At 39.5% G+C, this 27,084-nt stretch overlaps 1 protein-coding gene and 1 long non-coding RNA gene across 2 annotated transcripts in view; both read left to right on the forward strand.

The window, feature by feature from the left end:
• PIK3CB (phosphatidylinositol-4,5-bisphosphate 3-kinase catalytic subunit beta) overlaps positions 1-27,084 on the forward strand; it is a 107,371-nt gene that overhangs the window by 22,513 nt on the left and 57,774 nt on the right. Inside the window, 2 exon segments of the mRNA XM_032265067.1 lie at positions 24,257-24,508; positions 26,570-26,666. Of these exon segments, the coding sequence (XP_032120958.1) occupies positions 24,257-24,508; positions 26,570-26,666 (349 nt within the window).
• LOC116541154 lies at positions 1,495-20,286 on the forward strand. Its single transcript, XR_004264727.1, has 3 exons — positions 1,495-1,505; positions 4,415-4,416; positions 19,995-20,286. It is a non-coding gene; the product is annotated as an uncharacterized LOC116541154 (long non-coding RNA).

A 27,084-nucleotide genomic window follows, 5' to 3' on the forward strand; every position in this document is an offset into this window, starting at 1 on the left:
GTTGCCAAGGCTTGTCTTGAACTCTTGGCCTCAAGGAATTCTCTTGCTTTGGCCTTTCTAAGCACTGGGATATAGGCACAAGCCACCATGACAGACCAGGGTTTCATTTTTAAAGGCAAAAATCACATGGAGTCAAATCTACCCTCAAGTTTTATGGAATATTTTATACATATATAGTTTTATTTAGTAATTTGTATGTATAGTTATAGAATCTACGTAGTAACAAATGGGAATTTCTGTTTGTTCTTCTAATTTGCCAGTTTATCATATTTGTCTTCTATAGATAATTTATTAGTTCTTTAATTTTTTTATGGTTGATATTTCTCTGCAGCCCTTTATTTAATTTCTTCCTAAAGAACATCCAAGAAGCCTTCATTCATGCTTTATTTTTCTCAAGCATTATGCATTATTCCTTTGTCAGTGGTCAGAAACCTAGTAAAGTCATTGACATTTTATGTCCATGTTTGCCACTTCTGTCAGCTATCAAGCTTGATTGATTCTACTGTTTGCAGTTGTTATGTTCATAGAGAGAATTAATGGCCTTAATGCCAGTAGTATTTAATGTATGTACCTCACTCCACCCTACCTAGCACTGTAGTTCTCTTTTTCTTTCTTTCTTTCTTTTTTTTTTTTTTTTGAGACAGAGCCTCACTTTGTTGCTCAGGCTGTAGTGCAGTGGCGCGATCTTGGCTTGCTGCAGCCTCTGCCTCACGGGTTCAAGTGATTCTTCTGCCTCAGCCTCCGAGCAGCTGGGTCTTCAGGCATGTGCCACCACACCCGGCTGAGTTTTGTATTTTTAGTAGAGATGGGGTTTTACCATATTGACTAGGCTGGTCTCGAACTCCTGACCTTGTAATCCACCTGCCTCAGCCTCCCAAAGTGCTGGAATTACATGCATGAGCCACTGCGCCCGGCCTATAGTTCTTTTTTTCTTTCTTCTGCCCAGCAGGATTATGTAGTTGAATTTGAGTACATTAAATGTAATTAGACATAATTTTCCTGTTGATATACCTTGTTACATAGGTTAGGAGCTCCAGTAGAATGTTAAAGCGAAATCTGGAGAAAGGTGGCTGTTTTACATCTTTCTTTCGAGATCTTTTTCTTTCCTTTATGCACTGGCTAAGACTCCCAGTACAATTTTAAATAGAAGTGATAAGAGTAAATTCATTACCCAGGGTTCTCCAGAGAAACAGAGCCAATAGGATATAATATGTATATCTATATCTGTGTATCACATATAAATAAGCAAAAATTATAAAAGATTTGTTATAAGAAATTGATATACATGATTATGGAGGTGGGCAGCTGGAGACCCAAGAGAGCCAGTGGTTGCATTCCAGTCTGAATCTGAAAGCCTGAGAACCAGGAATGTCAGTGGTGTAGTTCATATCTGAAAGCTGGTAGGCTTGACACCCAGGAAGAGCTGATGTTTCATTTAAGAGTCCCAAGTCAGGAAAAAAAGCCAATGTCCCAGCTAGAAGACAGCCAAGCAAGAAGAATTCTCTGTTACTTGGAGAGAGTCAGTCTTTATCTTCAGGTATTCTGCCAATTGAATGAGGCTAGCCCACATTAGGGAGGGCAGTCTGCTTTACCCAGTCTACTGATTGAAATGTCAATCACATCCAAAATCACCCAGAATAATGTTTGAGCAAATATCTCATTAGTAATACCCAGAAAAATGTTTGACCAAATATCAGGGCACCCTGTGACCTAATCAAGTTGACACATAAAATTAACTATTATAGTAGACTCCCCCCAGACACAGTCTCACTCTGTCGCCCAGACTGGAGTGCCGTGGTGCAATCTTGGCCCACTGCAACCTCCACCTTCTGGGTTCAAGTGATTCTTATGCCTCAGTGTCCCGAGTAGCTGGGATTACAGGCGTCTGCCACCACACCCAGCTAATTTTTGTATTTTTAGTAGAGATGGGGTTTCACTGTGTTGGCCAGGCTGGTCTCGAACTCCTGACCTCAGGTGATCCACCCGACTTAGGCCTCCCAAAGTGCTAGGATTACAGGATTGAGCTACTGCACCTGGCCTGACATACCGATTTTGTTCTTAAAGGACAGCATTCATTCAGTCTTTCAACTTTAAATATGATATTAAATTGTAGTTTTTTTCATAGATGCCCCTTATTCATAGGTGCCCCTTGTTTAAGAAATTTCTTTTCTTCCTAGTTTGCTGAAAAGTTTTATCCTTTCAGAAAAAGTTGATTACTTTTTCTGCATTTTTTGAGATGATCATTTGATTTGTATATTTTAATCCATTGGTTTTCAAAAGTTGAAACCAACCTTACTATTCTGAAATAATGTCCACTCGGTCAACATGTGTTAGCTATTTAATACATTATTAAATTTGATTTTTTAATATTTTGTTGTGGGTTTTATTGTCTGTGCTCATAAGGAAAATTGAGGAATATTGGTGTGTACTTGACTTGTAATGTCTTTCTTTGATTTTGGTATTAGGATAATGTTGGTCTTATAATGAGTTGAGAAGCCTTCCCCTGCTTTATTTTCTGAACAAGTTTACATGGGATTGGTATTATTTCTTCCTTAAATATTTGATAGAACTTACTCCATGCCATCTGAGCCTTGAGTTTTCTTTGTGGAAAGGTTTTTAATTAGAAATTTAATTTAGGGCCAGGCACAGTGTCTCATGCCTGTAATCCCAGCACTTTGGGGAGGCCAAGGCTGGTAGATAACATGAGGCCAGGAGTTGGAGACCAGCCTGACCAATGTGGTGAAAGCCCGTCTCTACTAAAAATACAAAATTAACTGGGTGTGGTGGCAAATTCCTGTAATCCCAGTTTACTGGGAGGCTGAGGCAGGAGGATCACTTGAACCTGGGAGGCGGAGGTTGTGGTGAGCTGAGGTCGTGCCATTGCACTCCAGCCTGGGCAACAGGAGTGAAACTCTGTCTCAAAAAAGAAAAAAAGAAATTCAGAATTTATTTAAAGGATACATAGGTAGATTTTCTGTTTCTTTGTGTCAGTTTTGGTAATTTTTATCTTTCAGAGAATTTGTTTTGTTATTATTTATTGGCATAAAGTTCGTAATAGCCCCTTATATTAGTTTTTTGTTGCTGGTAACAAAAATACCATAAACTTAGCAGCTTAAAACAACATTTGCTTATTAGCTTAGCAGGCATGGAGTAGCTAGGTTCTGCTTATGTAGTCTTACAAAGCTGAAATGTAGGTGTTAGTTTGGCCGCACTCCTTTTTGAAGACTCTGAAAGAATTTGCTTCCAGACTGATTCAAGTTGTTGGCCCAGTTCTGTTGCATGTGATTGTAGGTGTGAGGTCTCCAATTCCCTGCAGGCTGTTGACTGGGGTCTTCTCTCTGCAACTAGAGGCAGCTCTCAGATCCTTGCCCTGTGACTTTCCCTAACTTTTGAATCTGGAGGATTTCTCACACATCAAATTTCTCATGCTTTGACTCTTGCTAGGAATTGCTGAGTCTCTCTTAAGCATTCAGCCAGAAAGTCAGGCTCACTGAGGTTATCTGCCCTCCTTAAAGGTGACAATGTCATATAGTACAACCTAATCACAGGCATCTAATCCATCGTATTTGCAGTCTGAGAGATCATACAGGACACATGACTCTGTATGAGGTCTATAACGAAAATCTCATGTTCAGGGTTGACTTATCACTGTGCCTGCCTGGTACTTGAACGTCTTCCATCTCTGTGGGAGTGCTTGGAATTCTGTAGCATATAGCGTCCTGGTCAATTGTTCCTTGGCCTTGTGGGACTTTTTGATTTTTGTATTTTTTAAAGGCAGAGTCTTGCTCTGTCATGCAGTTTGGAGTGCAATGGCATAAACAGCTCACTGCAGCCTTGACTTCCTGGGCTCAAGAGACTCTCCTGCCTTAGACTCCTGTGTAGCTGGGATTACAGGCATGCACCACCACACCCAGCTATTTTTTTTTTTTTCTTTTTTAACTTTTTGTAGAGACCAGATTTCACTGTGTTGTCCAGGTTGGTCTTGAACTCCTGGGCTCAAGTGATCCTTCGGCCTCAGCCTCCCAAAGTGCTGGGATTTCAGGCATGAGCCACTGGGCCTGACTATCCTTGTGATGTTTTCATCTTTCATGTATACATCTTAATTAATACTCAGCAGAAGCCTGAACTCAATGTTGCCTAAAATCCACAAGGTGGCATTATTTATAACTATTTATAGCTCTAGTAGGAAAGGGGTCTTCTAACTTTCAGAGAAAGTATGAATTGCATGCTGGGCTCATAAGGTGATCCAACCCACCTTGGCTCCTAGCACTCCCAAGGTGATCCAACCCACCTTGGCTCCCAGCACTTTGGGAGGCCAAGGTGGTTTGGATCACCTGAGATCAGGAGTTCAAGATCAGCCTGGCCAACATGGTGAAAACCCATCTCTACTAAAAACACATAAAAAATTAGCCAGATGTGGTGGGGGGCTCCTGTAAGCCCAACTACTCTACTCGGAAGGCTGAGGCAGGAGAATTGCTTGAACCCAGAAGTTGGAGGTTGCAGTGAGCCGAGATTGTGCCACTGTACTACAGCCTGGGCAAAAAAAAAAAAAAAAAAAAAGTACGAATCCCACCTCTTCTTCTCCTCTTTTTGTTTCTTTTCTCTCTTCTGAGTTGCCCCAGTCTGAACAGTTCTGTGGCAATAGCAACAGTGGTAGCAGGGCAGTAGCAGGAGTAGTGGGGACAGGTGAGCCTAAGACTCAGAGTTGAATGTCTGCTTCAATTATAGGAGTTGTAGTAGCAAGAAAATGGAGTAAGTCTCCCCTTCCCTTACCCGCCCCCCACCCCCAGTATTTAGTATAGTTGCAGGAACGTGGGTCAATAAAGCCTCAGCTTTCTGGTTGGATAACAAGAAAAGGGGAGCTCCAGCCTACTAAAAAAATACTTGGAACACTGCAGAGTAGATAAGCCCAAAAAGCAACCTCTTAAGGTTAGTTGTGCTTATAAGCTTATTCCTGAGCTGTACATATGAGGATCTACTCTTAACAGTCTACATACTTTGAGAACCAAACAGTGGCATATTCTATTACCCAAGTCTCAGACTGGTTAATGTGTAGTACACACATAGGGCAGATGCAAATAGTCCTGCAAGAAGACTCGAAAACTGAGCTGGTATTGGAATTGCAGCTCACAGAAGGCTCATGGAAACTTTCAACTTTTGAACCTAACTATGGTCCCCTAAAACAAAAATATCAGCATTCTCCATAGAATATAAACAAGACCCAGTGTCTCATAATAGTCAAACTGTCTGGAATACAATTCAAAATTAGTTGACACATAAACAATGAGGAAAATCTGAAGTTGTGTGGACAATGATAGTTCAGTAGATGTCAGTACCGAGATGACACAGATGTTGGAATTGTCTCACAAAGACATTAAAGCAGTTATGAAAATGCTGTAACAACTAGGGCAAATAGAATAGAAGGGACTGGAAAGGGAGAAAATTTCAGCCATTAAATAGAAGATAGAAGGAGGAATCAAATGGAAAATTTAGACTAAAAAATACAATAACTGAAATTTTAAAATACGCTGCATGGACCCAATTGAAGAATAGTAATGAGAAAGGAGAGAGTCAGTGACCTTAAGGATTAATCAATACAAATTTTCCAATTTGAGTAACAGAGAGAAAAATGGGAGAAAAATTCGATAGAGCCCCAGGAACCTGTGAGAAAATGCTAGAAAGTCTAACATTTGTGCAATCTGACTTTGAGAAAAAGAAGAGAAAGAGTATACAGTTCAGAAAGACTACTTAAGGAAATAACCACAGGAAACTAGATTATTGGCAAAGTCAGCAAAAGACAGAAACACAAATTCAAGAAGCCCAAGAGAAATACAAGTCCAGACATATCCTGTATTCACATGTATTAGTCATACATCATAATACCTCATAGCCTAGTTATATAGGTCTCAGGACTCCTAATCTGTGAAAATATATAACCCAAGGAAATTGTATCTTTAATCTTAAACATTTAAAAAAATATATTTAGGGAGTATAAATGCAGATTTCTTAAATGCATATGTTGCGTAATAGTGAAGTCTGGGTTTTTAGTGTATCCATCACCCAAATAGTGACACTGTACCCAATAGGTAAATTTTCAATCCTCACACCCCTACCTTCTACCCTCCCACACCTTCCCGGTATCTTACTCTTTATCTTCTTATTTCAGTGCCTGAAACACTAAATAAATATTTATGCAATGATTGAATACATTTTAATGTAACCATCTCTAACATTTTATCCTTAGTGTAAGGCTACACAGTATTCTCATAAGTCAGAACAAAGCTACCTTTTTACAAATTGTGACGTAATAAAGAATGTATATTTGGTCTCTGACCTGGCGTTTAGCAGAGAGCTCCTTTAAGTCCCTTGTCATTTCCCGAGTGATAGGAGCATCTATTATTTTAATGTTTGATCTAGCCTCCATTCCTGACAAAAGAGCTTTCAAGATCTGGGTAATGATAGGAGTGTCCTTTTGTATGCCGACAAGATGAATGAGACTTAAAGCAGCTAGATAGCTCCAGGATGGAGCAGGTTGCCAGAGAAACCAACCAGGTGAATAGAGGATTGGAACTTTCAGCTGCACACCTGGACCGGAGTGGGGAAGGAGGCTAGAGGCCAACTTAATCAGCAGCAGCCAAAGATTTAATAACCATACCTACTTAATGGAGCCTTCATAAAAATCTTAAATAATGGGATTTGCAGAGCTTCTGGGTTGGTGAATATATCCACATGCTGAGAGGATCATGCAGTCAAATTTCATGGGGACAAGCTCCTGCACTTGGGATCCTTCTGGACCTTGAAGTACCTGTCTATTCCTTTTCATCTGGCTATTTGTTTCTATTATTTGTAATATCCTTTATAATAAATGGATAAATGTGTTTCCCTGAGTTTTGTGTACCATTAGACCAGACTGAACCTGAGGAGGGCATTTGTGGGAACCCTCGATTGATCGGAAGTACAGACAATAACCTGGGATTTGCAGTTGTCATCTGAAGTGGAAGTCAGTCTTAAGGAACTAATGCTGTAACCTGGTAACATCTGCGCTAAGTCCAGGTAGTTAGTGTCAAAATTGAATTGTAGGATACCCAATTGGTGTCCAGAGAGTTGGCGAATTGGTTGGTGTAGGAAAAACCCTCACACATTTGGTGTCTGAAGTATATGAAGCTAGAAGAGACAGTTTTTCCTTTTTACAAATGATCAAGGCTGGGAAATTCCCAAAACGTGGGAATTTCCATCTATTCATGCTACTGATCTTTTTTTTATATCTAATACCTAAGGGCAAAAATGTAGTGGATTTTGGCCATATTGTGGGACAAGAAGGAAATTAAAGTGTTGATGTGAAAAAAAAAATCACATATTATTCAACACAGAACATTTTTAATTGGTGAGTATAGGAATGCAGTCTGTGTGTTGGCTTGGCACTTCCCTGCTGTATGTAGCACAGTGGCAAGTCCTTTGCATGACAAAGCCTGACTTCTCTTGCTCTCCTAATGTTCTAGGGCTTGTGAAAAAGTGTTTCCATGAAAGTTTATTAAAGTTGGATAATAAAACGTAACTATATAAAGCATGGTTATAATTTTTTTTAGTTTTGAGACAGGGTCTCGCTCTGTCACTCAGGCTGGATTGCAGTGACACATCTTGGCTCACTGCAGGCTCCAGCCCCAAGGCTCAAGGGATCCTTCCACCTCAGCCTCCTGAGTAGATGGGACCACAGGTGTGCACCACCACACCAACTTTTTTTTTTTTTTTTTTTGAGATGGAGTCTCACATTGTCACCGAGGCTGTATTGCAGTGGCACAATCTTGGCTCACTGCAGTCTCTGCCTGCTGGGTTCAAGCAGTTCTCCTGCCTCAGCCTCTCGAGTAGCAGGGACTACAGGCGTGTGCCACCATGCCCATTTGTATTTTTAGTAGAGACAGGGTTTCACCACGTTGGCCAGGACAGTCTCGATCTCCTGACCTCGTGATCCGCCTGCCTTGGCCTCCCAAAGTGCTGGGATTACAGATGTGAGCCACCTCGCCAGCCTATTTTTTTGGTATTTTGAGTAGAGAGGAGATTTCACCATGTTGCCCAGGCTGGTCTCGAACTCCTAAGCTCAAGTGATCCTCCCACTTCGACCTCCCGAAGTGTTGGGATTGCAGTCATGAGCCACTGTGCCTGGTTTTAAAGCATGATTAATTATACTTTAAAATTCTCTACTTCTCAAAGGAGTGAAGATGACCCAGATCAAGCTTCAGGAAATGGGACAATTTTTAGAGAATTTCATGTGATACAGATTTAGAGAATGGATTTTGTTACTGCTTTTTCTGAAAACAAAAACTTCTTTTTATGCTTCTTTTTTTTAATGGGAGATTCTAAATTCAGAGAAGAAAATTATCGTTATAAAGTTGGTTCTTTTTTTCTACTGTTATTTTTAACCATTTGTCAACTTTAATAATTTTAGTAAATTACCCAGAGATTTCTCAACCAGAACTGATCTTAATGACTTGGCCTTAAATAAATCATACTTTGACTATTAAATAATGATTATTATTTTCAACAAAGTTTTTCAGAATGTGCAGGGCCCTTTTTTTTTTTTTTTTTTTTTCTTTTTTCCACCATGCTCAAGTTAGACTAGTTCTTTGTCGTTATCCTTTCCCAGATCACATTTTTGTTGTGGCTGTTCACAGGTGCTATGGGACTTATTTTGGGATCATTATAATTGATGGTTGTTTTTTTTTTGAACTTTTATAGCCCTCTCATCCCTAATTCTACTTCGTTCCCTATACCTGAGTTTTGCCACTTGTTTTTGGTTGCAGTTACCACTAGCATTCTGTTTTGTTTTGTTTTTAAATATTAGCTAACATTTATTGAGCCTTTATTATATGGTAGGTACTTATTTGTCTTTATTTCTCATTGCCTTTGTCACCAGAACATTGAAAAAACAATCATTTGTAAAACTCATAATTTTCTGAATAAACTGTATTTAAATTTCATATTTAAATTCATGAAAGATCACTAAGAGTAAGAATTGAATACCATTTTTATCCTGATATCTTATACCCTCCTATACAACAGATGCAAAATATATTTTATGTATGTTTTGTTTTATGATTTACCAAATCTCATTTCACAATTACTTGAGGTGAGCCTACACTGTCTCACAGTCTCTCTGTGTGTCTCTCTTATGTAACACATACAATATACATAGGTTTGACTTAAAAAAAAAAAAAAGAGGATAGTTAATTGACAAGAAGTAAGAAAAAAAAACTCAGTAGCAAGATTCCCGGTAGGTATGTATATAATAAGATCCTGTGTAATTAATTGCTTGATGTGGGCTACATATTTGGCTGTCTGCTTGCCCTACACCTAGTGGACAAGACAAAGAGAAAACATGATCAGTTATAATGTTCAGAATCTCATAAGACAAACTGGTTATTTATGGGTTTGTAGCATATTCCAGTACTGTAAATTGAGAGAGATACGCTTAGGGAATCCTTATGAAGAAGACACAGTGGGTAATGTAGTGAGCGCCAACACCCCTGACAACATTATATTATAGTAGGTAAAATAATGCTTTACATCTCTCTTATAATGTCTTTCACCAAGTAGAAATAAAATATAATATTGAAAGTGTAATTCGGAAAAAGTCATTCTAGAAGAGACCAAACCAATTCAGTCTTAAGGTTGTATTCAGCCATTTGATGGTTTATCTTTTTTTGTTTGTTTGTTTTGGAGATGGAGTTTCGCTCTTTTTTTTTTTTGCGGGGGGGGACGGAGTTTCGCTCATTACCCAGGCTGGAGTGCAATGGCAGGATCTCGGCTCACCGCAACCTCCGCCTCCTGGGTTCAGGCAATTCTCCCGCCTCAGCCTCCTGAGTAGCTGGGATTACAGGCACGCGCCACCATGCCCAGCCAATTTTTTGTATTTTTAGTAGAGACGGGGTTTCACCGTGTTGACCAGGATGGTCTCGATCTCTGACCTCGTGATCCACCTGCCTCGGCCTCCCAAAGTGCTGGGATTACAGGCTTGAGCCACCGCGCTCTTAACTGCCCAGACTGCAGTGCAATGGTGCGATCTCGGCTCATCGCAACTTCCACTTCCCAGGCGGGTTCAAGCAATTCTCTTGCCTCAGTCTCCCGAGTAGCTGGGATTACAGGCATGTGCCACCACACCTGGCTAATTTTGTATTTTTAGTAGAGATGGGGTTTCACCATGTTGGTCAGGCTGGTTTTGAACTTCTTAACTCAGATGATCACCTACCTCGGCCTTACAAAATGCTGGTATTACAGGCCTGAAGTTTGTCTTTAATTGAATAACAATATTTGGACTTCCTAAAAAAATTAATATTGTTTGTTTTTCAGGAAATTCTATATGCATTTTTTTTTCAAAACTAGATTTGGGAAAGTTTAGGCAGTGGAGACTTTGTTGTGTTCATTTAAGGTCAAATAAGATCAAAGAGTGTGTGTGTGTGTGTGTGTGTGTGTGTGTGTATGCAAACATCGATCATCAGCTGAGCCTAGAGTAACATTAAAATCATCTTGGCTGGGCACTGTGGCTCATGCCTATAATCCCAGCATTTTGGGAAGCTGGGGCGGGTGGATCATCTGAGGTCAGGAGTTGAAGACCAGCCTGGCTAACATGGTGAAACCCTATCTCTACTAAAAATACAAAAAATTAGCTGTGCCTGGTGGCAGGTGCTTGTAATCCCAGCTAACTCGGGAGGCTGAGGCAGGAGAAATGCTTGAACCCAGGAGACGGAGGTTCCAGTGAGCTGAGATCACACCATTGCACTGCAGCCTGGGTAACGAGCAAAACTCCATCTCAAAAAAAAAAAAAAATCATCTAAGAACACGAAGTTCCTAAGCAGAAATCATTTGTAAATAGATGGCACTGCCCCCTTCCTCACTCACTTTTCATGAAGATGTTTGGAGTGTTAGTTGCCTATAAAATCACTTTCATTTTCCCAAAAAGTTGATTAAACAGGGCTTTAAAATTTTTTTGTAGTTTGCAGGCTGATTATCTCTCTGGAGAGTAAATGGTAATAAAAGTTTTGAGCAGTAAAAAGAAATCTTGTAGTGATGAAATAGTTTTTTCTTTCTTTTCTTCTTTCTTTCTGAATGAGGCAGGATCTTGCTCTGTCACCCAGGCTGGAGGTTCAGTGGCACACTCTCTGCTCACTGCAACCTCTGCTTCTTGGGCTCAAGTGATCCTCCCACCTCAGCCTCCCAAGTAGCTAGGACTACAGATGCACACCACCATACCTGACTAATTTTTGTATTTTTTTGTAGAGATGGGTTTTCACCATGTTACCCAGGCTGGTCTTTCTGTGCTCAAGGGATCTTCCTGCTTTGACTTCCCAAGGAAGGTGTAAGCCACCTCACCCGGTCTGAAATAGTAATTTGACATTTGAAAATGATCAGACATGGTGCTGGTCTGCCTGAAAACATTTGGCATGGAGAAGAGGCAGGCAATTAGGTTTATCCAGGATACAGACTTCCAGATGAGTATCATGGGATCTCAAAATTATCTGCACTTGCAGATAATTTTGGTGAGAGTGAAGGCAGACAAAGCTATTAGAGAAGCGGAGAGAAAGAGGTGTTGGTTGTTGAAATAGAGGTCTTTTTTTTTTTTCTTCTTTTTTTTTTTTATTGGATTTTAGGTTTTGGGGTATATGTGAAGAAAGTGCAAGATTGTTGCATAGGTATACACATGGCAGTGTGATTTGCCGCCTGCCTCCCCTTCACCTGTATCTGGCATTTCTCCCCAAGCTATCCCCACCTCCCCACCCTCCGTCCCTACCCCATTTCCCCCCAACAAACCCCAGTGTGTAGTGCTCCCCTCCTTGTGTCCATGTGTTCTCATTGTTCAACACCCGCCTATGAGTGAGAACATGTGGTCTTTGATTTTCTGTTCTTGTGTCAGTTTGCTGAGAATGATGGTTTCCAGGTTCATCCATGTCCCTACAAAGGACACGAACTCATCATTTTTGATGGCTGCATAATATTCCATGGTGTATATGTGCCACATTTTCCCCGTCCAGTCTGTCATCACTGGGCATTTGGGTTGGTTCCAGATCTTTGCTATTGTAAACACTGTTGTAGTGAACATTCGTGTGCATGTGTCCTTATAGTAGAACGATTTATAATCCTTTGGATATATACCCAGTAATGGGATTGCTGGGTCAAATGGAATTTCTATTTCTAGGTCCTTAAGGAATCGCCACACTGTCTTCCACAATGGTTGAACTAATTTACACTCCCACCAACAGTGTAAAAGTGTTCCTATTTCTCCACATCCTCTCCAGCATCTGTTGTCTCCAGAGTTTTTAATGATCGCCATTCTAACTGGCGTGAGATGGTACCTCAATGTAGTTTTGATTTGCATTTCTCTAATGACCAGTGATGATGAGCATTTTTTCATATGTTTGTTGGCCTCATGTACGTCTTCTTTTTTAAAGTGTCTGTTCATATCCTTCGCCCACTTTTGAATGGGCTTGTTTGTTTTTTTCTTGTAAATCTGTTTTAGTTCTTTGTAAATTCTGGATATCAGTCCTTTGTCAGATGGGTAGACTGCATAATTTTTTTCCCATTCTGTTGGTTGCCGATTCACTCTAATGACTGTTTCTTTTGCCGTACAGAAGCTGTGGAGTTTGATTAGGTCCCATTTGTCTATTTTGGCTTTTGTTGTCAATGCTTTTGGTGTTTTGGTCATGAAGTCCTTGCCTACACCTATGTCCTGAATGGTGTAGATTTTGCCTAGATTTTCTTCTAGGGTTTTTATGGTGTTGGGTCTTATGTTTAAGTCTTTAATCCATCTGCAGTTAATTTTAGTGTAAGGCTTCAGGAAGGGGTCCAGTTTCTGCTTTCTGCACATGGCTAGCCAGTTTTCCCAACACCATTTATTAAACAGAGAATCCTTTCCCCATGGCTTGTTTTTTTCAGGTTTTTCAAAGATCAGATGATTGTAGATACGTTGTGTTGCCTCCGAGGCCTCTGTTCTGTTCCATTGGTCTATATCTCTGTTTTGGTACCAGTACCATGCTGTTTTGATTACTGTAGCCTTGTAGCATAGTTTGAAGTCCGGTGGTGTGATGCCTCCCACTTTGTTCTTTTTGCTGAGAATTGACTTGGCTATGCGGGCTCTCTTTGGGTTCCATATGAAGTTTAAGGTGGTTTTTTCCATTTCTGTGAAGGTCATTGGTAACTTGATGGGAATAACGTTGAATCTGTAAATTACTTTGGGCAGTATGGCCATTTTCATGATATTGATTCTTCCCAGCAATGAACATGGAATGTTTCTCCATCTGTTTGTGTCCTCTCTTATTTCCTTGAGCAGTGGCTTGTAGTTCTCCTTGAAGAGGTCCTTTACGTTCCTTGTTAGTTGTATTCCTAGGTATTTTATTCTCTTTGTAGCAATTGTGAATGGCAGTTCGTTCTTGATGTGGCTCTCTTTAAGTCTGTTATTGGTGTATAGGAATGCTTGTGATTTTTGCACATTGATTTTGTATCCTGAGACTTTGCTGAAGTTGCTTATCAGTTTCAGGAGATTTTGGGCTGAGACGATGGGGTCTTCTAGATATACAATCTTGTTGTCTGGAAATAGAGACAATTTGACTTCCTCCTTTCCTATTTGAATACCCTTTATTTCTTTTTCTTGCCTGATTGCTCCGGCTAGAACTTCCAGTACTATATTGAATAGGAGTGGTGAGAGAGGGCATCCTTGTCTAATGCCAGATTCCAAAGGGAATGCTTCCAGTTTTTGCCCATTCAGTATGATATTGGCTGTTGGTTTGTCATAAATAGCTTTTATTATTTTGAGATACGTTCCGTCAATACCTAGTTTATTGAGGGTTTTTAGCATAAAGGGCTGTTGAATTTTGTCAAAGGCCTTCTCTGCATCAGTTGAGGTAATCATGTAGTTTTTGTCTTTGGTTCTGTTTATGCGGTGAATTACGTTTATAGGCTTGCGTATGTTGAACCAGCCTTGCATCCCCGGGATGAAGCCTACTTGATCATGGTGGATAAGGTTTTTCATGTGCTGTTGCAATCGGCTTGCCAGTATTTTATTGAAGATTTTTGCATCTTTGTTCATAATGGATATTGGCCTGAAGTTTTCTTTTCTTGTTGAGCCTCTGCCAGGTTTTGGTATCAGGATGATGTTTGTCTCATAAAATGATTTGGGAAGGATTCCCTCTTTTTGGATTATTTGGAATAGTTTCAGAAGGAATGGTACCAGCTCCTCTTTGTATGTCTGGTAGAATTCGGCTGGGAACCCATCTGGACCTGAGCTTTTTTTGGGTGGTAGGCTCTTAATAGCTGCCTCAACTTCAGACCTTGTTATTGGTCTATTCAGGGTTTCAACTTCTTCCCGGTTTAGACTTGGGAGGAGGCAAGTGTCCAGGAATTTATCCATTTCTTCCAGGTTTACTAGTTTATGTGCATAGAGTTGTTTGTAATAATCTCTGATGATGGTTTGAATTTCTTTGGAATCTGTGGTGATATCCCCTTTATCGTTTTTTATTGCATCAATTTGGTGATTCTCTCTTTTCTTTTTTATTAATCTGGCTAGTGGTCTATTTTGTTGATCTTTTCGAAAAACCAGCTCGTGGATTTTTTGATTTTTTTGAAGGGTTTTTTGTATCTCTATCTCTTTCAGTTCTGCTCTAATCTTAGTTATTTCTTGTCTTCTGCTAGGTTTTGAGTTTTTTTGATCTTGCTCCTCTAGCGCTTTCAATTTTGATGCTAGGGTTTCAATTTTAGATCTCTCCTTGCTTCTCATGTGGGCACTTATTGCTATATATTTTCCTCTAGAGACTGCTTTAAATGTGTCCCAGAGATTCTGGTATGTTGTGTCTTCCTTCTCATTGGTTTCGAAGAACATCTTTATTTCTGCCTTCATTTCATTTTTTATCCAGTCAACATTCAAGAGCCAGTTGTTCAGTTTCCATGAAGCTGTGCGGTTCTGAGTTAGTTTCTGCACTCTGAGTTCTAACTCGATTGCACTGTGGTCTGAGAGACTGTTATGATTTCTGTTCTTTTGCATTTGCTGAGGAGTGATTTACTTCCAATTATGTGGTCAATTTTAGTGTACGTGTGATGTGTTGCTGAGAAGAATGTATATTTTGTGGATTTGGGGTGGAGAGTTCTGTAAATGTCTCTTAGGTTTGCTTGTTCCAGGTCTGAGTTCAGGTCCTGGATATCCTTGTTAATTTTCTGTCTGGTTGATCTGTCTAATATTGACAATGGGGTGTTAAAGTCTACCACTATTATTGTGTGGGAGTCTAAGTCTCTTTGTAAGTCATTAAGAACTTGCCTTATGTATCTGGGTGCTCCTGTATTGGGTGCGTATATATTTAGGATCGTTAGCTCTTCTTGTTGCATTGACCCTTTTACCATTATGTAATGTCCTTCTTTGTCTCTTTTGATCTTTGTTGCTTTAAAGTCTATTTTATCAGAGATGAGAATTGCAACTCCTGCTTTTTTTTTGCTCTCCATTTGCTTGGTAAATCTTCCTCCATCCCTTTATTTTGAGCCTTTGTGTATCCTTGCATGTGAGATGGGTTTCCTGGATCCAGCACACCGATGGGTTTTGTCTTTTTATCCAATTTGCCAGTCTGTGTCTTTTGATTGGGGCATTTAGTCCATTTACATTTAGGGATAACATTGTTATGTGTGAATTTGATACTGCCATTTTGATGCTAGCTGGCTCTTTTGTTCATTAGTTGATGCAGATTCTTGATTGTGTTGATGCTCTTTACCATTTGGTATGTTTTTGGAGTGGCTGGTACTGGTTGTTCCTTTACATGTGTAGAGCCTCTTACAGGAGCTCTTGTAAAGCTGGCCTGGTGGTGATGAAATCTCCGAGTACTTGCTTGTTCGCAAAGGATTTTATTTTTCCTTCACTTATGAAGCTTAGTTTGGCTGGATAGGAGATTCTGGGTTGAAAGTTCTTTTCTTTAAGGATGTTGAATATTGGCCCCCACTCTCTTCTGGCTTGTAGGGTTTTTGCTGAGAGATCTGCTGTGAGTCTCATGAGCTTCCTTTGTGGGTAACCCGACCTTTCTCTCTGGCTGCCCTTAGCATTTTCTCCTTCATTTCAACTCTGGTGAATCTGACAATTATGTGCCTTGGGCTTGCTGTTCTTGAGGAATGTTTTTGTGGTGGTCTCTGTATTTCCTGGACTTGAATATTTTCCTGCCTTGCTAGATTGGGGAAGTTTTCCTGGATAATATCCTAAAGAGTACTTTCCAGCTTGGATTCATTCTCTTCGTCACATTCAGGTACACCTATCAGACGTAGATTAGGTCTTTTCACATAGTCCCACATTTCTTGGAGACTTTGTTCATTCCTTTTTACCCTTTTTTTCTCTATTCTTGCCTTCTCGTTTTATTTCATTGAGTTGATCTTCCACCTCTGATATCCTTTCTTCTGCTTGGTCACTTTGGCTGTTCAAACTTGTGCATGCTTCACGAAGTTCTCATGTTGTGTTTTTCAGCTCCATCAATTCACTTATATTCCTCTCTATGTTGTCCATTCTCATTAGCATTTCGTCATATCTTTTTTTCAAGGTTCTTAGTTTCTTTGCATTGGGTTAGAACATGTTCTTTTAGCTCACTGTAGTTTCTTATTACTCACCTTCTGAAGTCTGATTCTGTCATTTCATCACACTCCTTCTCCATCCAGCCTTGTTCCCTTACTGGTGAGGAGTCGTGATCCCTTGTAGGAGGAGAGGTGATCTGGTTTCGGGTGTTTTCTTCTTTCTGCACTGGTTTCTTCCCATCTTTGAGGGTTTATCCACCTGTTTTCTTTGTAGTTACTGACTTTCAGATTGGGTCTCTGAATGAACTTCCAGTTTGTGTATGCTGAAGTTACTTCTTTTTCTTAGCTTTCCTTCTAACAGTCTGGCCCCTCTGCTGTAGGACTGCTGAGGTCCACTCCAGGCCCTGCTTACCAGGGGATCACCTGCAGCAGCTGCAGAACAGTAAGAGTTGCTACCAGTTTCCTCTTCTGCTATCTTTGTGCCAGAAGGATGCCAGCCAAATGTTAGTCTGTTCTCTCCTTTATGAGGTGACTCTTTGGATATACGGGGGGTCAGGGAGCTGCTTGAGAAGACAGTCTGTCCTTTATTGGAGCTCAAGTCCTGAGCTGTGAGCTCCGTTGTTCATTCAGAGTTGTTGGGCAGGTACGTTTAGGTCTGCTGCAGCAGAACTCATAAACCGCCCCCCCCTTTTTTTCCCCCCCCAGGTGCTCTGTCCCAGGGAGTTAGGGCTTTATTTATGAGTTTCCCTTATGCTGTTGCCTTTTGTTTTTTTTTTTTTTTCCTTTCAGGGCTGCCCTGCCCAGTGAGGAGGCAGCCTAGTCACTGTCTGCCTGCAGAGGCTTTGCTGAGCTGCTGTGGGCTCTGCCCAGCTGCCATGTGATCTTCCCTGCAGTCGTGTTTATATGAGTGTAGTTAGAACTGCCTTGGCAATAGTGGCCTGCCTCTGTTATGGCAGACTCTCTCAGTAGTGGCAGGTTGCCTCAGCAACAGCGGGCTGCCTCAGCGATGGTCAGACTGCCTCCCTAGTGGTGGAGTGTCTCAGTAATGGCGGACGCCCCTACCCCACAGAGTCGGACTGTCCCGGGTTCAGCTGTGCTTGCTGTGAAACTCTCAACCCAGAGCGTTTTCAGTTACTGTTTGTTTTTTTGTGTGTGGGGTGGTGGTGGGGTGGGATCAGACTAACCCGATCACCTGGCTCCCTGACTCAGAGTCTTTTTTTGTTGTTGTCGTTGAACGGTCGACTGTCTCCCCGTTGAAAAGACGTCAGGATCTCCCGTGCCGCATCTCACTGAGCCAGCTGAAACAGCGGCGCTGAGATTCCTGGCGGTTTTTTTGCCTAGGAATCTCCTGGCCTGGCTCGCTATTTCAGATGAATGGGCGACTCTGCCGTCTCAGGGCTCCAATCGTCAGCTAAGAGGGCACCTGGACCAGTGTCTTTTTGTACTGAGAACCGCCGCGCCAGAATGCGGGCAAAGCAGCCACGCAGGGCCGAAACAGCAGCGCTGGCGACCCATGGGGCTCCTCCGCCTGGGAATCTCCTGGTCTGTGGGCAATAAAAATCCATCTGGAAATGCGGCATCTACTCACCCTCTGCACTTTTTCACTGGGAGCTGTAATCCTGAGCTGTTCCTAGTCGACCATTCTTCCCGGAAGCAGCTGAAATAGAGGTCTTAATGAGGGCTACAGTTTTCCTTTGGGAATCAGGGGATGGGAAGTGGTTGGAAACTGAGATGTAATAATTAGTAATTTGTAGATGCTAAGGTGTGATGAAGTCAAATTCAGGGTGGGATTGTGGGATTGTGTGGCTGAAGGGAAGGAGAGAAGTACCCAGTTGGTGTTTTGAGGTCCAGGAACTCAGAAGTCAATGAGTTGTTTGCCTCAGGCATGTGGACCTTGCATCACCACCTCTGAGTGATTTTCTTCTCAGTTAGTCATCTTCAGATCTTGGAAAGCAATTACTGGTATTTTCCTTGTCAGAAACTTGAAAAAGTACACCACCTTTGCTTGATTCCCAAGCTTTTTTTTCTAGCCTAGATATTTCTTCAGTTTCATTTTCTATATCCACTCTGTAGATACACATTTCTTCCCCCTCCCTCTTTTTTTGTCAGTGTTTGCAGAGCAGATTGGGAGTTTATATGAATTTAGTTTAAATGTTGAGTATATAATATCATACAAATTTTTTGATAATGTGTTTAAAGCTGTGAAATTGATTATTTTTTCAGCCTTGAGAGACTTCTTGGTCGGGCGAGGTGGCTCACGCATGTAATCCCAGCACTTTGGGCTGCCGAGGCGGGTGGATCACCTGAGGTTTGGAGTTTGAGACCAGCCTGACCAATATGGAGAAACCCCATCTCTATTAAAAATAAAAAAAACTAAAAATAAATAAAAAATTAGCCAGGCATGGTGGTAAGCGCCTGTAATCCCAGCTACTTGGGAGGCTGAGGCAGGAGAATCACTTGAACTCGGGAGGCGGAGGTTGTGGTGAGTTGAGATTGTGCCATTGCACTCCAGCCTGGGCAACAAGAGTGAAAGTTCATCTCAGAAAAAAAAAAAAAAAGACTTTTCTGGAGATGATACAGAGCTGATACAGACATTGATGGTGGGGCTGTTTCTTAATTGCTCAGGAGAAAATAATTGTTGTTTGAATCTTACAGACAACTAAACTTTTATTTAGTGAAATAAAGTAATTAGGAATATGAGAAGTGAAGTATGTCTTAATATGCCTTCACTTTTTCCTATTCTATCTAGTGTTCTATTTTAGCTATTTTTAGTTAAAAATACTGTGCTAGCCCGGGTGCATGGTGGCTCATGCCCGTAATCCCATCACTGAGGCCAGGAGTTTGAGACCAGCCTGCCAACATGGCGAAACCCTGTCTCTACTAAAATATAAAAGTTAGCCTGGCATGGTGGTGTGCACCTATAATCCCAGCTACTTGGAAGGCTGAGGTGGGAGGATTATTTGAACCCGGGAGGTAGAGGTTGCAGTTAGCCGAGATCATGCCACTACACTCCAGCCTGGGTGACAGTGACACCTCATCTCAAAAAAAAAAAAAACCGTGGTAATGTAAGTCTTTCATAATTTAGATACTTTGCATATAGCATATAAGGTAGATCCTAAAAGTGCTGTTGTAAATCTTTCTTTGTAATTTTCCTTAGTTCATAGTCTTTAGAAACTAAAAATGAAAGTCCCCAGGCTTTTTTACTGATTTCTGGGAACACAGGGAAATACCATTTAAAGTAGTTCAGACATGGACTTAAAGAAAGATTCCTTAAGGGTGTGGCTACTTAATCCTGAAACTGCCTGCTTAAAAAGGGAGAAAAAACCCAAATGGTTGCTTTAAAAAATGATACATAATACAAAAATAGGCATATAGAACAATGTAACAGAATAAGCCCAGAAGCCTGCACACCTATGACCAACTTCTGACAGAGTTGACAAAAACAAGCAGTGGGGAAAAGAATCCCTATTCAGTAAATGGTGCTGGGATAAATGGCAAGCCATAAGTAGATGATTGAAGCTGGACCCCTTGCTTACACCATAAACAAAAGTCAACTTAAGGTGGATTAGGTACTTAATGTAAATGTACATTTACATTTACTTTAAATGTAAAACCTCAAACTACAAAACTCTGGAAGACAAACTAGGCAATACCATCCTTCACTTAGGAATGGACAAAAATTTTATGACAAAGACACCAAAAGCAATCGCAACAAAAGCAAAAATTGACAAGTGGGATCTAATTAAACTTAGAAGCTTCTGCAGAGCCAAAGAAACTATCAACAGAGTAAACACCCTACAGTATGAGAGAATATATTTGCAAACTATGCATCTGACAAAGGTCTAATAGCCTTCATCTATAAGGAACTTAAATAAATGTATGAGAAAAAAAACCATTGAAAGTGCGCAAAGGACATGAACAGATACTTTTCAAAAGAAGACATGCGGCCGGGTGTGGTGGCTTATGCCTATAATCCCAGCACTTTGGGAGGCTGAGGCGGGCAGAGCAAGAGATCAATACCATCCTGGCCAACCTGGTGAAACTCTGTCTCTACCAAAAATACAAAAATTAGCTGGGCATGGTGGCATGTGCCTGTAATCCCAGCTACTTGGGAGATCAAGGCAAGAGAATTGTTTGAACCTGAGAGGCAGAGGTTGCAGTGAGCCAAGATTGCATCACTCTACTTCAGCCTGGCAACAGAGTGAGACTCTATCTAAAAAAAAAAAAAGACATACATGCAGCCAACAAGCATATGAGAAAAAGCTCAATATCACTGATCATTAGAGCAATGCAAATCAAAACCGCCGTGAGATACTATCTCATATCAGTCAGAATGGCTATTATTAAGAAGTCAAAAAATAAGAGATGCCGATGAGGTTGTAGAGAAAAGGGAACACTTATACACTGTTGATGGGAATGCAAATTAGTTCAACCATTTTTAAAAGCAGTATGGCAGTTCCTGAATGAACTAAAAGCAGAACTACCATTTGACCCATCAATCCCATTACTGGATACCTACCCAGAGGAATATAAATCATTCTACCATAAAGACACATGCATGTGAATGTTCATTGCAGCACTATTCACAGTAGCAGATATGGAATTCATCTAAACGTCCATCAGACAGATTGGATAAAGAAAATATACATTTTCACCATGGAGTACTGTGCAGTCGTAAAAAAGAATGAGGTCATCTCTTTTAGGAAACACGGATGGAGCTGGTGGCTGTTATCCTTAGCAAACTAATGCAGGAACAGAAAACAAAATGCCGCATGTTCTCACTTATAAGGAAGCTAAATGATGAGAGCTTATGAACACGAAGGAAGCAACAGACGCTGGAGTCTACTTCAGGGTGAAGTGGGGAGGAGGGAGAAAAGCAGAAGAGATAACGATTGGGTACTAGGCTTAATACCTAGATGATGAAATAATCTGTACAACAAACCTCTGTGACAGTAACTTACCTATGTAACAAACCTTCACACGTACCCCCAAATCTAAAATGAAAGCTAAAAAAAAAACAAACTGTATTTTCATTCACGCTTTCATTTAAGGAGTTTTGGATTGACTGTGGACATTTTCCTGTTGTGTCTGTATACAGGGTCTTACATTTAGATATCCAGCCATTTAATGATACTTTCAGGGATATTTAAAAGTATTTAAAGGTAACGTTATAAAATAAAATTAAAATCAAAGATTATTGATTTTAATATTTGTCCCCCTTTAATCAAAGGGGACGGCAATCACCAATATTGCTGCCATCCACTTTAAACTCTTTTTTTTTTTGAGACGGAGTTTCGCTCTTGTTACCCAGGCTGGAGTGCAATGGCGCGATCTCGGCTCACCGCAACCTCCGCCTCCTGGGTTCAGGCAATTCTCCTCAGCCTCCTGAGTAGCTGGGATTATAGGCATGCGCCACCATGCCCAGCTGATTTTTTTGTAGTTTTAGTAGAGATGGGGTTTCACCGTGTTGACCAGGATGGTCTCGATCTCTTGACCTCGTGATCCACCCGCCTCAGCCTCCCAAAGTGCTGGGATTACAGGCGTGAGCCACCGCGCCTGGCCACACCTAGCTAATTTTTATGTTTTTAGTAGAGACGGGGTTTCACCATGTTGGCCAGGATGGTCTCGATCTCTTGACCTTGAGATCTGCCTGCCTCAGCCTCCCAAAGTACTGGGATTACAGGCATGAGCCCTTGTACCCAGCCTATAAACTACTTTTATTTGTATTCTTCACACAGTTTACCAGGTGAACATCCTTTTTGTTTTTTTGAGACAGACTCTTGTTCTGTCACCCAAGCTTGAGTGTAGTGGTGCAATCTTGGATCACTGCAACCTCTGCCTCCCAGGTTTATAGCCTGCTAGAGAGGAAGATTTTTCCAATGCAGAGGAGCAAAGGAGCAACATCTCAGTACTTGGGAAGTGGGAGCAATATGGGACCAGGAGATTTGACTAGAAGGATTACCCCTTTATCTGGAGTTGAAGGGAATTAGATGATATGTTCAGATGTAAATTCCCAGGGACTTGAGGATTTACTACAATTACTTTTAGTATCCTTTGTAACCCCTGTTACTTGAATATTTATCATGTTATAATAATCCATCTGTGTTTAGAATAACCATTTTTTTCTTTTAGCTTTATTTTTTAAAAAAAGTTTCAAATCTACACAAAAGTAGAATAGTATAATGAACCTCCATGAACCCATCATCCAGCCTCAGCAGTTATTCTGATAACTTTAATATTTTTTTAGCTTCTAATCATTTAAAAATATTTAACTGTCTAATCCATCTGTGTTTATTTTCCTGGAATTAAATGAAAGAATACTATTTATTATGTAAGTCATCCTTTTTAAAATTATATTATGATGTGTCTGGCCTACTAACCTACAGTTTTATTTATGCCAGCACAATATAGTTGTAATTATTTTAATAGGTTTTTTTTTGAGATGGAGTGTCTCTCTGCCGCCCAGGCTAAAGTGCAGTGTCGTGATCTCGGCTCTGCCTCCCAGGTTCAAGCGATTCTCCTGCCTCAGCCTCCTGAGTAGCTGAGACTACAGGCTCATGCCACCATGCCTGGCTATTTTTCTGTATTTTTAGTAGAGACGGGGTTTCACTGTATTGGGCAGGATAGTCTTGATCTCCTGACCTCGTGGTCTGCCTGCCTTGGCCTCCCAAAGTACTGGGATTACAGGAGTGAGCCACAGCGCCCAGCCTATTTTAATAGGTTTTAAACTCATTATTATAAATATTTATAATTAAAATTGCTGATTATATCAGTATTTAAACTTTTATATTACTGTTTTAATATCTGTAGATGAAAAGCATATGGATATTCTTGGGTGTTTATCTTCCTTTTCAAAAATTGTGGTGGTAACTCTTAACTAGCCAAAAAAGCTTTTATTGATAAGCTTTTGAAAAATGAAAGATAAGCCTAAACAATTCCACATATGTATTTATTTAGTAAATATTTATTGAGTAATCTTGTGTGCTAATATCACATCTGAATAAACTGGTATAAGAAATTTTGACCTTAAAAGTAAATTACTGGGTTGATTTCTGTGTTTTACTACTGTTTTTAGCTTTACTTTGCCCTGACTTTTAAATTGGTGATAATTAGGTCATGCATTTTTAAAAACTGCAAATGAGCAAAATTGCCTAGGACATTTTACACATGCCTTGCATCACTGTGGACCCGGCCTTTAGGGAAAAACAAAGGATAATCATAGATATGGATAGAATCTTTTGTTAGCTCTTTGGTTAGTGTGAGTCTGACAAATCCATAAATTACTTAGATGTAGAAATAAACTTTGGAGCTATCACATCCATTCATTCTTTTCTACATATAGAAAAGAGTAAGACAAGACCTCAAGTAAATGAAGTCAGTAGGTAAGGATATGATAGTATGCTTGTACTTATTGTCTTGGTTTCTTTAGACCTGTTTAAACCATTGAGCACCCTGGCATTTGGACCAATACGTGATTTTATAGCTTGTTTACTTAGCAAGTGAAAAACAGATTAGACTAACTGCACTTTAGTGATCAATATAGTGGTTAATTACAGTCTAGTGGTTCTGTAGATAAATAGGCTTTGAAAACTTGGCATGCTGCTTCTTCCAGTATGTTCCTTCCTTCTCCAAAATAGAGATGTTTTTAGTGTAGAAACAAATTTAAAAAAAGAGGAATGTTTTTAGTGGTATAGTATTAATGATTTTGTATTTGTTTTTGCCTGCTTCATTACAGGTTCATGTCAGGGCTGGTCTTTTTCATGGTACTGAGCTCCTGTGTAAAACAGTCGTAAGCTCTGAGGTATCAGGGAAAAATGATCATATTTGGAATGAACCACTGGAATTTGATATCAATACTTGTGACTTACCAAGAATGGCTCGATTATGTTTTGCTGTTTATGCAGTTTTGGATAAAGCAAAAACAAAGAAATCAACGAAAACTATTAACCCCTCTAAATATCAGACCATCAGGAAAGCTGGAAAAGTGGTAATGATTTTCTAACTTCTAACGATTGTTTTATATAATGGAATAATTTTAAAACTGTTTGAAATAATTGCGTAATGTAAGTTAAATTATATTAGGTAACTTTGATCCTTAAGAAATGATTTTAAGAAGGTAAGAAATTTCCATGTTTATGTCTTTATGTTCATGCATTTATGTTTATGTTCATGTAATCTTGCTCCTTCTAACGTGCATTTTTTTTTGCAGATTTATTTTATAAGTGTTTTATTACATATGTAATAAGAAGATATAAAGAATGATGGTATTTGAAAAATTTACAGTTCTGCATTCTTTCAACTGAAATTTCATGTGACAGATATGTTTTAGAATTCAGAATTTTGTGCATTTTAGAAAGATAATTGATTGTAACTGACTCAACATCTTGTTGGGTCTGGGGCATAAATGTATCATCAAGCATGTTAATATTTGGAGTGAAATATGTGAATATTCACACTAAATGTGACCGTCGTTAGCTTTTTGCCATCTCTGGCCACTTACTGTCACATGAACTATGAACAAACCTTCAGTTTTCAGAGCTTCTCAGATGTTGAAATTATGGATATAAGAGAATGGACCTGTTGTCATACTCTCATTTTCCATGTTGTCAGTCAAGTGTTTCACTTTTTTCTTGGTTTTTTGAAAACTTTTTGGCAGAGATAGGGTCATTATTTTATATATTTTTAAAACCTGGTTACTATTTTATTTATATGAATTTGTGTTCTTTTATTCTTAACATGGGAATATAAGCATTTCCTCTAGTTATCATCATATAGTCTTCTAAACATAATTTTTGGGCTGGATGCAGTGGCTCATGCCTGTAATCCCAACATTTTGGGAGGCCGAGGTGGGAGAATGGCTTGAGGACAAGAGTTTAAGACCGATCTTGGTAACATAGTGAGATCCTGTCTCCAGAAAAATAAAAAACAAAACGCTAAAAATAACTTTTAATGACTAAAAAGTCATAGAAGAGTTAGTTCCTTAGTAATTTTTCTGTCCCTGATACAGAATTATCCTTAAAGTGTTTGACTTTTTATAAGGCTTTTGATATAGCTGTTATGTATGTAGTTGTTATACTGTAGTTAAAAAAAAAAAAAAAAAGTCCTATCAGCTCAATGGCTCCTTTTTAAAGATATATGTCTCTAGGTTTATATATTTATTATATATACCATGTATATATAATAAATATATACCTGCTGCCAGGTATATATAATAAATATATTATTGTATAATAAATATATTTATTATATATACCTGTGCTGCCAGGTATGTATAATAAATATATATACCTGGAGACATTCTCTCTAGGTATATATATAATAGATATAATAAATATATATACATAATATAAGTATATATATATTATATACCTAGAGACATTATCTCCTTCCACACTGAGATTTATGTAGGCTGAAAGCTCTTAAAACACATATCCTGATATTATACATATTTTCTTGGATTATTAAAAATTCCTCATTTTGGTCGGGCATGATGGCTCATATATAACCTGTAATTCCAGCACTTTGGGAGGCTGAGGTGGGTGGATCACCTGAAGTCAGGAGTTTGAGACCAGCCTGGCCAACATGACAAAACCCTGTCTCTGATTAAAATATAAAAATTAGCCAGATGTGGTGGCGGGTGCCTGTCATTCTAGCTACTTGGGAGACTGAAGCAAGAGAATCTCTTGAACCTGGGAGGCGGAGAATGCAGTGAACCGAGATCATGTCACCACACTCCAGCCCAGGTGACAGAGTGAGACTGTCTTAAAAAAACAAAAAAAACTCATTTACACAAAGCTGAATAGTACATGTTCCATTTTATTCATATACTATTTTATTACGAAACATTAATTGGGTTTTAAGGTTCTTCTTAAACGTAATAAAAATATTGAACATTTTTCTATGTATATCTTGTTCTCATTTTAGAAGATTATTTTGGAAATCATCTAGAACTTTCTAGAACTAACATTATTTAAACAAAGGGCATATGCATGTTTATACCTTAAAGTTCATTATTAGCATATTTATGCAATGGTATCTTTTTGAACAGCATTATCCTGTAGCCTGGGTAAATACGATGGTTTTTGACTTTAAAGGACAATTGAGAACTGGAGACATAATGTTACATAGCTGGTCTTCATTTCCAGGTAAGATTTACATCCTTATCCTTAGTGTTAAACAATAACTTTTGGCATGTGGACTAGTTAATATTTCTTTATGAATCACCATTCTCTCAATTTAGTAAATAAGACTATTATTTTGTATTGTTATTTATTTTAAAACAGATTTACAAAAATTATTTTAATGTTATCATAAAATGATTCGTTTCTGAGTAGATTACAAAATATTTTTGGTTTAAAATTGGCCTATGTTTTATTATTTATTATTTACTTTTGTAGAGACGAGGTCTACTATATTGCCAAGGCTAGTCTCAGAACTTCTGGCCTCAAGCAATCATCCCAAAGTGTTAGGATTACAGGCATGAGCCACTGTGCCTGGCCTGTATTTTAAAAGGTTATTTTAACAAGTTAGTACTTTAAACCTACTTCTCAAAATAACGTACCA

This window comes from Sapajus apella, unplaced genomic scaffold, assembly GCF_009761245.1.
Source record: "Sapajus apella isolate SASKATOON/1434 unplaced genomic scaffold, GSC_monkey_1.0 scaffold4, whole genome shotgun sequence".
In the NCBI taxonomy this organism is placed as follows: domain Eukaryota; kingdom Metazoa; phylum Chordata; class Mammalia; order Primates; family Cebidae; genus Sapajus; species Sapajus apella.